At 48.6% G+C, this 12,921-nt stretch overlaps 1 protein-coding gene across 3 annotated transcripts in view; it reads left to right on the top strand.

The window, feature by feature from the left end:
- Positions 1 to 12,921, top strand: part of MTR (5-methyltetrahydrofolate-homocysteine methyltransferase) — a 133,149-nt gene that overhangs the window by 99,774 nt on the left and 20,454 nt on the right. For 2 of the 3 annotated variants that reach the window (XM_058696257.1, XM_058696258.1), the window contains exons 30-33: positions 388 to 588; positions 1,181 to 1,373; positions 2,656 to 2,768; positions 3,215 to 3,297. In XM_058696257.1, coding sequence (XP_058552240.1) covers positions 388 to 588; positions 1,181 to 1,373; positions 2,656 to 2,768; positions 3,215 to 3,297 — 590 coding nt within the window. Of the gene's footprint in view, positions 1 to 387; positions 589 to 1,180; positions 1,374 to 2,655; positions 2,769 to 3,214; positions 6,879 to 12,921 lie in introns of those variants that run through there. The other variant, XM_058696259.1, reaches the window with a different exon arrangement.

Here is a 12,921-nt window from a genome sequence, read left to right on the forward strand (position 1 = left end):
TTTCGGATGCCGCTTCAGGGTCTAGTGTTGATCTGGAATTGGAAACACTTGTGGGGAAATTTTTTCTGATATGAATGCTTGAGGTTCCAGTTTCTAGCACGGTGCCTGGAGGCACTCGGGAAATGTTTGGTCCATGTGTGAGTGAGCAGATTCAGTGGTTTCTTGACCGTATGTCATGTCCTGTCTTGCGCTTTTTCAAAATCTAATTTCATTTGTTTATTCAACAACTATTTGTCGAATACTCACTTTGCATCCTGCCCTCTTCTAAGTGCTGGGGGGTATAACCGTGAACAAGACAGACACCCCTGTTTGAAGCTTAGGGCCATCTGCAAAGACCAGACTGCTGTCCCGTGCTAATCACCCGTCTGGCCACTGGTTGCTTCTCAGGCCGAGAAGGACGCCGCCAGCGCAGACCCCTACTACTGCCTCTCAGACTTCATCGCGCCACTGCACTCGGGCGTCCGCGACTACCTGGGCCTGTTTGCCGTTGCCTGCTTCGGGGTGGAGGAGCTGAGCAGGGCCTATGAGCAGGAGTGTGACGACTACAGCAGCATCATGGTCAAGGCCCTGGGAGACCGGCTGGCCGAGGTAGCACCACAGCGCTGGGCGGGGTGGGGAGCCCCGGTTCCGTGCCGTCGTTTGGAGCCGTCCTCGGACCTGTGACCTCTTTGCTGCGGTTCTTGTCTCTCCCGAGGAGCCTGAAAGATTCAAAACCGCTTCCTGTGTCAGGGCCCCTCGCTGTCATGTTGGCATCCTCTGTGGCTTCCCCATCTTCCTGTGCGTGGTGGGGTCACCTGAGCCAAGCAGAGGTCCCCTCCTCTTCCCCTGAGGCTGACAGTGGAGGACCTGGAAGCAGTAACTGGCTTCTCCTCGTGGCCCCTGTCCGCTGTAGACCATCAGGGAAGTGTTTCAGTTCAAGGGCCTGGAGTCCTTGGACCATTGAATATGATACGTCAGAGCCCAGGCTGAGGCCAAGGCCGGCCACAGAGCAGCCAGTGAAACGACAGGCGAGCGGAGAGCCCAGCCCTTCTGCTCTTGCCTGCTCCGTCCTGGTGGCGGGGGGGTGGGGGCGTGGGGGTGGAGGGGTGCCCCGGACCCCCCTGAAGGCCTGTGGGGCACCGGGGGGCACCGACGTGGGGGTCCCCCGCCTCTGCCCAAGCACGTCTCTCCCTGGCTGCAGGCCTTTGCGGAGGAGCTCCACGAGAGGGTCCGCCGGGAGCTGTGGGCCTACCACAGCCACGAGCAGCTGGACGCCGCCGACCTGCGCAGGCTGCGCTACGAGGGCATCCGCCCGGCTCCTGGCTACCCCAGCCAGCCCGACCACACCGAGAAGCTCACCATGTGGAAACTGGCCGACGTGGAGCGCTGCACGGGTACGTGCCTGGAGCTGGCGAGCGCCGTCCCTCCCCGCCAAGGACACGGGTGTGCGGTTACCCCCGTGACGCACAAATCTGGAAACACAGAACCCCATCCTTTCTCACCTCTAGCTGTGTGTCATAGTGTTTTACGTCCATATCATTATGCCACAATCTTTAAACATTTTTTTAATGTTTATTTATTTTTGAAAGACAGAGAGAGACAGAACAAGTTGGGGAGGGACAGAGAGAGAGGAGACCCAGAATCCGCAGCAGGCTCCAGGCTGTCAGCACAGAGCCCGGCACGGGGCTCAAACCCATGTACTACGAGATTATGACCGGAGCCGAAGTCAGACACTCAATCAACTGAGCCACCCAGGCGCCCCGCTCCCCCATCTTCAGGTTGATCACTTTCAGTTGCTTTCTCTCCACCGAGGACATGAGAATGTAGCTCGTCGTACTCCCCCGCATCCCTCCTGCCCTGTGTCCTGTCACAGGGCTGTCACTGTTGTTATCTCCGGTAGCGACCTTCGTGACCTTTAGTACCAGAGTCCGCACCACCTCCTCCTCCTCCCATCGCTCACAGACTGTGTCTCTGGACACTGGCCTTGCATCAGGCCCAACCCGCCACTCAGCTCTTTCCTCTCTCGGCTTTCACTCTTTATTGACACAATTCACAGAGTCAGTGGAATTAATCGGTAGTCAGAAGCATGCCATCAGTGCCGATGAAGTGACAGGAACATAGGTTTAGGTGAGGGACGGAGGCATTTGCATGTGGGTTGGCAGGAATGGCGTGGACTCCCGGAGCCATAACATATGGATTTGAGTGCTTCCCTGCCATCAGCTATCTGCTGATCTCTGGCAGAGCATTTCTTTCCCCTCTGCCGCTCTGTTCCCCGTCCGTGAGATGCATGGCTTAGAGGACGTGGACAGCCCTGGTGTGCCCCCAGAGTTCCCAGCTCCTAGGAAGCGTCTCTTGTGAGTCCTGCCGTGGGCTCCTTCTCAGCGTGTGGCTGTCCAGGAGCCTGGGGTTCAGATGGAGCTTTCCTCGCGGGGTTGGGGCTCCTCGTCTGGGAGCCCAGGTGGAGGCGCAGACAGAGGCCTCTGTAGTCGATCCTGGAAGATTGATTGGGGGGGGGGGGTACATCCACTTGGCAGGAATTGCCACATCTTTCATGCTGTGTCATGTGTCCCCCTGGAAGGCATGAGCTCCCTTCCATTCACGTGTTCAGCAAGAATGGCTGATAGCTTGTGCGGGGCACTGAGGCAGTGACCGTGTTTCCCACGTTGCTCTCTCTAGGCATCAGGTTAACAGAATCTTTAGCGATGACACCTGCTTCAGCAGTATCTGGCCTCTACTTCTCCAATTTGAAGTCCAAATACTTTGCAGTGGGGAAAATTTCCAAGGACCAGGTGAGTTAGCTGTTCCATTGTGTATGGCTTCCCTAGATGCCGGTCCTGTTTTAAATGGAACTGTGGAACTGGTTTTATTTCACGTGGGAATGAGAATACTAAGGGGAGAAAGTGCGACAAAATTTACTCCAGTCAACGTCTTAAATTGTTTCAGCCCGTTACCCCGATTCTCGCCCTCCCATTTACACATAGACACCCCCACGCCCAGCACTCATACCCACAGTCCAGCCAGCCTCCAAGCACCACATACGCACTGCATGTTGTTTTCTGCCCAGAGAATAAGGCGACTCGGTGAACAGATAGATCTCCATCCCTGTTGAACTTCAGAGATTGCTATTGAGACAAGAAATGGAAGGCATTTAATGTTTCTTGGCAAATCCCGTGGAAACTTCACTTCAGAAGGTCTTACCGTTGTGGTTTGATACGCTGCTTTTAATCTTTTGCAGATTGAGGATTATGCTTTGAGGAAGAACATGTCTGTGGCTGACGTTGAGAAATGGCTGGGACCCATCTTGGGATACGATACAGAGTAACTTCTATTTAAAAATCCTTTTTTGCACTTGATCCTCACGGAAATACAATCTAGAGTGCCTTTAAAAACAACAGTAGCAACAGACAAGTGGGTCTCAGGTCTCTGTCCTGTGACATTTGCTCTGCCTCAGGGTTCGGAAGATTGACTGGTGGGACCGTGTGGAGGATCAGGGCCTTCCTGTGTCCTTGGGAAACCAGAGTCTTTTCCGGGGGGCCTTGACTGAGGAGCAGTAAGCCGGTGTCTCCAGCGGTGTCCCCGGTCTTTCAGGGACAAGGATAAGCTGGAGATAGAGGTCTTTTGCATTTCAAAGCAAGGCAGTTTGCTTGTTTCATTTTTACTCTGGGTTGAGAAGGCCTCTTATTTTTTTCTTTTTCTCGCTCTCTTAGAAAAGAGCCTGAAGCTTAGCTGAATAGAGAAATGTATAGAAAAATGTGACCCCGGAGCAAAATCACACTGTGTGAAGCGGGTGTTTTAATCTAGAAGGGTGCAGTGATGAACTGACAGGGAACGGAGTGCGACCCTGTGCTCTGTCAGGAAGACCCCATCTTCGAAAGTCGTGATTACGTGGGTGCAGAGTCCCCTTGGCAGGAGGCCGTTGACTAGCCGTTTGCCCCTGTGTGGCCAAATACGGTGGGTTCTCCTACCATTTCCATCTTCTAATTCCTCATTCCCTTGCCCCGAGGGGGAAGAGGAGATAGGGAGATAGCAGGGCTGCTGAGGGTCGCTAACATCTCAGAGCTGTTTTCTGGAGCGGAGCAGGCTTCCTGGCCGAGTTGTCCTGGGTGGAGTTGGATGGGTGAAGAGCACTGTGATCCCACTCAGTCTGTCTGCACTAACCCAGCTGCAGGTTCCTGCAGTGTAGACCTGGCCCCCCAGGGCTGCTTGGTGAACGGTAGCCTCTGTGGGGTTCAGGGGGTAGTGCCCCGAGCTCGGCACGCAGTGAGTCCTCCTGGGAAGGGTGGCAGATTGATGGAGGTGGAAAGACACTGGGGAGTGCGGGTGGTGATGGCGGTGCTGACTGCACGAGAGGCCCTTTCTGGGATTAGAACCCCGTTTACACTGCGGCTAGGACAGAGAGCCTGCCTGCCGGGTCCCGTGAACCTTGGTACCCATTTTCTGTGTGACGGCCACCTCCCTCACTCTCGGGGGGTGAGCCGGCCCCGCTTCCCAGAGCAGCTCTGTCAGAAGTGCATTCAAGGACCTTGGAGGTGAAGGGGGAACTGTAGGAAACGAGACCCCCGCGCATGTGCAGCGTGCACACGCGGACGCACAGAGCCGCCCCCCTGTCAGCCATCCCGGGCCCACGAGGCAAAAACAGCCATGGACTTTACGTGCACTTGGTCTCTTGAGTGAGCATGGGACTGAGTTTCCCCAGGCACTTAGCTGGAGGACTTACTTTCGGTTCCATAGCAGGTGTGTCATTCTTGGTACATTCTTCTGTGAGAAAGAAGACCTCCTCCGGGTAGTTGAGTGTATTTTGTCAGAGTTACAGTTGTTAAGTCTCCTGATTTCATTCGATAGTTGCCATCTCTTCCCTCAGCTGGTTATGTGGTAGAATGGCTTCCTTTTTTGTTGTTGTTGTTGTTAAGTTTATTTATTTATTTCGAGAGAGAATGGGTGAGCGAGTGTGAGCGAGCAAGGCCAAGAGTGTGACCCAAGCTGAAAGACGCTTAACCGACTGCCCTTAGAATGGCTTCCTTAAATGTACTGTTTATATAATCCCATGACGGATGCCTTTTTTCCTAGAGACAGAAACAATTGGTGCGAGTTCGAGTGCCTGTAGGTTCATGAAAGAATGTAAGCTACAGGTTGAAAATGAAAACCCCTCCCTTCCTAAATGTCAGGCCACTTCGAAGGCAGGGAGGTGGCCGTTCTGAACGCGGGGTCTTTTCCATGTCGGTGCCTGCATGTCCAGAATCTCTTGTCACCATCTGTGGGCGTCGTCATTTCACTGAGGATCCCACCTTATTTTTCCTTCCAAAGAGGCCCTTGCTTGGAATCTTCCCCTCTCTCTGCTGCACTGAGGAGTCTGATTTGTCAGGTGGTGGTGAGAGCAGGTTTATGAAACCCCACTTCCTCCTTTGAGATGTTCCCCGACATCCTGTCTACATTTATGGCTGAGTACACATAGAGAGTAGTCCGCCTTCTTTCTGGTTCTCTCTGGTATGCATTCTACATATAGTGCCTCCCACCTTCTCCCCGCTTCTCTCCTGAATCCAGTGAGGTTAGGTTTTTACCTGCCTCTCCTGGCATCAGTGACCTCTCGGGTCAGACCCAGTGGCCTTCCCAGTGATTCTCATCCCTGTGGGCTTGAACAATACAGACCACTTCCTTCAACACCCTCCTTTCCCTGCTTCCCCCCCTTGACACCACTCTCTGATTCTCCTTCTGTGTCTCTGATTACTTCTCAGCCATTTTCCTAGTTTTTCTTCCTCTGCCCATTTAAACCCTGGTGTCCTCAAGGGCCAGTCATCAGCGACCTTCTTCGCCGGTATAGTTTCAGTGGACGATCTCACGGACTCAGTGTCTCCATCTAAGCTTGTCCTGCAGAGCACAGCATACATCCCACAGCCCCTTCCAGGAGGGCACGCAGACACCTCAGACCCAGAGTGTCTCACCTTCTCACAAATGGTGAGATTCAGTCATGAACAATAGTGCTGTCGCTCCAGCAAGAGCCCTCACACTCAGCCCATATCGCCTTTGGCTTACACTGTAGCAGGTGTCCGAAGAGTTAGCACACAGAAGACACGGAGCCTACTTTAGTGGGGATGGCGGTAGAGAGACATCGGGAAGGCGATGCTTAGACGAAGGCCTGATCTGGGACCCGTGGGATAAAGGTGAAGATGCAGGGTAGGAACAAGTGAAGAGCCGTCTTTGTTTGTGAACAGGAATATTAATGCGGTATAGGTATCACATCTCTCCAGATTGGTCTATAGGTTCAATGCCATTTCCAACAGAAATTACAGTAGTGGTTTTGTCACATGGGACAGGCAGATATTTAAATTTATGTGGAAAAAGCAAAGCACTCAGAATGACTGGATGCTTCTAAACGGGAAGCAGAGTTTACGAGGTAGTGAGTTTTGTCGTACGTGGTGCCGAGATGGGCATGCTGAGCAGTGCCGTGAAATACGGAGCCTGGAAAATAACCCTTGTGCGTGTTGACCTTCGAGACAAGGCGGTGGTGGCTGGGCGCATAAGAGACAGGCAGGATGACTCCATCTGTGGCGCAGAGCTGTGCCTACCGTATGGAAAGAGCGAAATTTGATTTCTGCCTCATGTGTTGTCTAACAACCAATTCCAAATATATTAAGGTCTTAAATACAAAAAAAAAAAAAAAAAAAAAAAAAATAGCGTTTACACGCGCAAACCTTAGGGCAGGAAAGAATCCCCTGAGACATAAAGGACTAATCACAAAAGAGAAGATGATTGTATCAACTTTTTAAAATAAAGACTTACATTAAGCTGATAAACCACTTAAAGTAGGGAAAAGACAAGTCCTGACTAGAGGTGTTTATAATACAATTAATTGACAAAGGATTAGCAAGCAGAATATATGGAGGGTGCCTATTTAAGAAACAAACCCAGGGGCGCCTGGGTGGCGCAGTCGGTTAAGCGTCCGACTTCAGCCAGGTCACGATCTCGCGGTCCGTGAGTTCGAGCCCCGCGTCAGGCTCTGGGCTGATGGCTCAGAGCCTGGAGCCTGTTTCCGATTCTGTGTCTCCCTCTCTCTCTGCCCCTCCCCCGTTCATGCTCTGTCTCTCTCTGTCCCAAAAATAAATTAAAAAAAAAAAAAAAGAAACAAACCCAACAGAAAATTAGACGGAAAAGGCATTTCACAGAGGAGGAAGTACACATGGCTTATAAATAAGTAGAAGGATGTTCCACAGCAATGGAGATCAGGGAAATACGAATTAAGACCACAGCAAGATCCTATTTTGCATCTGTAACATTTGCAGAACTTGAGCCTGACAGGACCGGGTGCCAGAGAAGTTCTGTGAGAGCTCGCATGGTGTGAGCGCGTGAACACCTCTGCCTCCCAGAGTTGAACCCTTGCATGCCCTAGGATCTGGCTTATGGCTCGGACTGCCCCTTGGAGATCCAACAAACTCTTACCTGTCCCCGGAGGTGTGTGCAACAGTGTTCATAGTAACACCTTTGTGATAGTCAGTAACCAAAAACACCAAAACGTCCATCTGTCTGTAGGAGAATGGTTAAGTAAACTAGGTATAGTCACGCTAAAGGGTATTGTTCAGTAGTAAAAACAGGTGAACTGCAGCTGTACCTGACAATCAGAGTGAATCTCAGGAAATATTACCAAAAAAAAAAAAAAAGCAAGCTCCAGGAGACCATATATGCTATGATGCTATTTTTATTGAGCTCAAAACCAAGCAAAACCAAAGAGTATGTTGTCTAAGCATATGTAAACAGTAAAACTATGTTGTAAATGAAGAAAAAAACAAAATTCAGCAGAGTAATTAACCCTGAGAGAGGGAAGCCGAGCAGATCTCAGAGGGACACATCGCTGGATGCAGGTTGTTAGTCAGATTCTGGTTCTTGGGTTGTATGGTAGTCGATGGCTGTTTGTGATATTCTTTATAATGTAACAGTTTTATATTTGTGAAATGTATTTAATGCATGTATTAAGTGTATTATAAAATAATAAAGACAAAATAATAAAAATCTGGAATGGTGACTTTTTACATAATACTGCGTATTTGTTAAAGCTGTTTTTTCAAAAATATATGTTGGAGTGTGGAATATGCTTAAAAAAAAAAAAAAAAAGCTGTTTTTTCAGAAAGGAAGGACCTTTCGGCCAGAGTGAACAGCCATGCAGAGGCAGGGGCGGAGGGGGCTTTATATGCACGCAGTGGTGCCGTGGGGCAAGGGCCAGCGTGGCTTCCCATGGCGGGCTTTGGTGAACAAGTGCACGGCAGCATCATTTGCTGTGGCACAGGATGGAGGGCGGGGGAAACAAATTTGACATTGAACACAGGCACTTGGATGCGTGCCTTTGGAATTTAGGAAGACTGGCCTTAGGATTGGGAGGCTTTGGTATGGAGGTGGAGTTCAGGCTGCAATCGTGGACGGGCAGCTTGTGGAGAATGTGAGGAACCCAAGATAGGGCTGGACTCCAGGACCAGGAGCCACAGGCACAGCTGTGGCATTTTAGGGGCTGCAGGGACCATTGGGGGACCGTTGTTGGGTTGATGAATGGGAGGTGAGGAAGCTCTCTGTTATTTAAAGAACATAGGGTGTTGAGTTTGATAAGCTGTTTATAGATTTTAGATACTAACCCTTTATCAGAGATGTCATTTGCAAATATCTTCTTCCATTCCATAGGCTGCCTTTTAGTTTTGTTGATTGTTTCCTTTGCTGTGCGGATGCTTTTTATTTTGATGAAGTCCCAGTAGTTTGTTTTGCTTTTTTTTTTTCCCCACATGCCTTAGGAGACATACTTCTTACTAAAGAAGTTGCTCTGGGGCGCCTGGGTGGCTCGGTCAGTTAAGTGTCTGACTTCGGCTCAGGTCATGATCTCACGGTCCGTGGGTTCGAGCCCCGCGTCGGGCTCTGTGCTGACAGCTCAGAGCCTGGAGCCTGTTTCAGATTCTGTGTCTCCCTCTCTCTGACCCTCCCCCGTTCATGCTCTGTCTCTCTCTGTCTCAAAAATAAATAAACGTTAAAAAAAAAAAAAAAAAAAAGTTGCTCTGGCCGAGGTCAAAGAGGTTGCTGCTGTGTTCTCCTCTAGGCTTTTGATGGTTTCCTGCCTCACATTTAGGTCTTTCATCCATTTTGGATTAATTTTTGCATACGGTGTGAGAAAGTGATCCAGTTTCATTCTTCTGCATGTTGCTCTCCAGTTTTCCCGGCACCACTTGTTGAAACTCAACACCCAAAAAACAAATAATCCAGCTAAGAAATGGGTAGAAGACATGCATAGACATTTTTCCAAAGAAGACCTACAGGTGGCTATAGACACATGAAAAGATGCTGAACATCACCCATCATCAGAAAAGTACAGATCAAAACCATGATGAGATACCACCTCACACCTGTCGGAATGGCTAAAATTAACAACACAAGGAACAACAGGTTTGGCAAGGATGTGGGAAAAGGGGAACCCTCTTGCACTGTTGGTGAGAATGCAAACTGGTGCAGCCACTCTGGAAAACAGTATGGAGGTTCTGCAAAAAGTTAAAAAAAAAGGATTACCTATGATCCAGCAATTGCAGTACTAGGTGTTTACCCAAAGGATACAAAAATATTATTTCAGAGGGACACATGCACCCCGACGTTTATGCAGCCTTTTTAACAGTAGTCAAATTGTGGAAAGAGCCCAGATTTCCAATGACTGATGCATATAGATAAAGAAGATGTGTATAATGAAATCTTGCCATTTGCAACGACATGGATGGAGCTAGAGTGTATTATGCTAAGTGAAATAAGTCAGAGAAAGGTGAATTACCATATGATTTCACTCACGTGGAATTTAAGAAAGGAACCAGTGAACATAGGGGTAAAAAAGGCAAACCATAAAAGACACTCTTAACTACACAGAATAAACAGGGGCCTTGGGTGGGGGGATGGGCTAAATGGGGAATGGGCATTAAGGAGGACACTTATTGGGATGAGTACTGGGTGTCATATTTAAGGGATAAATCACTGAATTCTCTTGAACTAATATTATACTATATATTAACTAACTGGAATTTAAATAAAAACTTGAAACAAAAAACTACATTGGAGCAGAAGAAAGAATGGAGAGAGTATTTTGATATAGAAAAGGGCTTTCATGCCAAGGGGAAAATACAAGTTAAGAGGGTTATAGATAGTGCAGAAGTAAGAAAATACCTATCTTTTAACCTAAGTCCAGAGAGACTTCCATCTCACAGTCCCCCACATTTCAAACCTGGGAGTTGTCCCTGCCCTCTCTTTTTCTGAACCTTCACATCCAGTTGGTTGCCTGCCCTACCCTGATGATTTTACCCACTAAATACCTCTCAGTCCCTCTCTCCTCCCCTGCCCAGGCTAAGATTCTTATTTCTCCTCTGGACTCAGAACACCAAGAGGGTATCCTGGACTCGAACAGCTGTTACCATGAGCTCTCGGAACCTTTATGCCCACCTGGCCCTGTTCCCCAGATCAATATGTCCCCCTCGCCAAGGATATGTCCAAGCTCCTTACACACTTTCTTTTTTTTTTTTTTTTTTTTAATGTTTTTTATTTATTTTTGGGACAGAGAGAGACAGAGCATGAACGGGGGAGGGGCAGAGAGAGAGGGAGACACAGAATCGGAAACAGGCTCCAGGCTCCAAGCCATCAGCCCAGAGCCTGACGCGGGGCTCGAACTCACGGACCGCGAGATCGTGACCTGGCTGAAGTCGGATGCTTAACCGACTGCGCCACCCAGGCGCCCCTCCTTACACACTTTCAATAATCATCTCCTGCATGCCCTGTAGGAGGTATCTTCTTACATGGTCTCCTCCCCCTGACATAATCGCCCCCCCCCCCCCCCCGCCCCACTCCATCCATGGGCTTCAGGAAAGCTTTCAACCTCCCCGCTGCAAAGCTACATGACCCCTCTTCCTTCCTGCAGTAGCAACGTGCGTATTTCCCACTGCTGTCATGGTGACAGAATAATCTATGTCCCCATTAGGCTGTGATTCTGAAAGGGCAGGTTGGAATCCTTGTTCATCTTGGTATTAGTGTGTCTCACTAGAGCTTGGTTCCTGATACGTGCTCAGTAAAGGTTGGCTTGAGTTGACGAGCAGACTCTCTCAGGGGGACAGTGTTTTGCGGGGAGAGCATTCTGTGAAGCTCCATGAGGGTGGGGGCCAAGGCTCGCTGCCTGGCCTCCAAACCCCCAGAGCCTAGCCCAGCACCGGCCGTGTGGTTCCCTACATGGAGTGTTCTAAGTGAGCAGAGGGAGAACCGTGGTGATTTTCTCTTGCTCAGAAGGAGACTGGGACATAAACGGTCTAATACCCTCCACACCCACCTTCAGGATTTCGTCGTAGCAGAAACAGCCCTGCTGATGCTCTCTTTACTGCCCCTTGAAGATAGCACATGGGCGGCCTGCAGAAAAGTCACCTCACTTCAAGCTCACGTCATGGCCACACGTCAACTGTACGTGTTGTCCAGTTACAGAACACAGGGTATATTAGAATTCCATATGTGTGTCTAAAAAAATGCTAGTATGTGCACTGAAAATACCTAGAAGGTTATACAAGAAATTCTCAAGTGGTTACTTTTGGGGAATGGGATTGGGGGGCCAGCGGGGAGGGACTCAGGGTTTGGGTATCTCTCATTCTTTCTACACGGCTTCAGTTTTATAACAAGCATCTATTGCTACCCTTTTAAAAAAAGACAAGCGTGGCAACAAACCAGCTTGAAATAGATGTGATTTTGAATAATCTGAAAAGTTAGGATTTCAATCAATTCAGCCCTAGACGTGGTCCCATTTCTCAACACATGGAATATCTCATTCCATTTACATACTCCCTTCAAAATGTGATTTTCAAAGATATCTTTTGCCTCATTCTTTGCTTTTAAGTATTATTACAGCCTTTTGGAGACTCACAAAACAAGTGATTTTCTGTAATTATTGCCTAGAAAAGGGTTGGATCACATGATTTTTGAGAACCTTAAGATTAGATGTTACACAAAATGGAAGAAACAAAAACCAGACAGATTGATGAATGATGTTTATCACAGTCTCTGCTTTCCATGATGCAATACATAAGTCGGCCTGCAGAATGTGAAGCTGTTGGCAGCTGAGGAAGGAACTTTGAACTTTTTACAATCCTGTTTGTTCTTTTACCCAGAGGGAAACTCAGAAGAGAGAAAAGTGACATTTCCTTCTAAATTATCTGAAGGAATTTCAATGCTCACCCATCTGTAATCACGTGGGATTGTTTATTTTATTATGGAAGACCCATGTATTTTGTGCATGTTTTCAGTGAAAACCTGGGAAATCCATTTGTCTTGGTGGATAGTGCTAAATATCATTAATGAAACATAGTTTTCCCTGATGTGATAGATTGTTTTTCAACTGTGTTGAACTGAGCACATCAAAAAAAATCTGAGGAATTTCAGTGAGGGGCTCCTGGGTGATGCAGTCAGTTAAGTGTCCAACTTCAGCTCAGGTTATGAACTCGCGGTTTTTGAGTTCGAGCCCCCATTGGGCTCTGTGCTGACAGCTCAGAGCCTGGAGTCTGCTTTAGGTTCCGTCTCCCTCTCTCTCTGACCCTCCCCCACTCATGCTCTGTCTGTCTGTCTCTCAAAAAGAAATAAACATTAAAAAAAAAAAAAAAAAAAAGAATGTCGGTGGAAAATACCCGAGTGTCAGAAATGCTCAGTTATTTTTTTAAATACTACAACTCTTTTGAGAAAAGGGAGTAGTTAGCTCCAAGTCCTGTTTCAATGGCGTGTCTCCACTAAAACTTCTATTCAGTCATCATCGGTTTTCTCCGTGCATTGCCGTGGGCAGGCTGTAACAGATCTGCTCAAACTGCTCAGGAAGTTGAAGCTAAGTGAGAGTTTGGTCATTAGCAGAGCCAGTGTTGGTTCCTGCTTTGCAGAATCCCATTTCCCCCACAATGTGCCATCAAGTTAATTAAGTTT

This window comes from Neofelis nebulosa, chromosome 13 (genome assembly GCF_028018385.1).
Source record: "Neofelis nebulosa isolate mNeoNeb1 chromosome 13, mNeoNeb1.pri, whole genome shotgun sequence".
Lineage (NCBI taxonomy): Eukaryota > Metazoa > Chordata > Mammalia > Carnivora > Felidae > Neofelis > Neofelis nebulosa.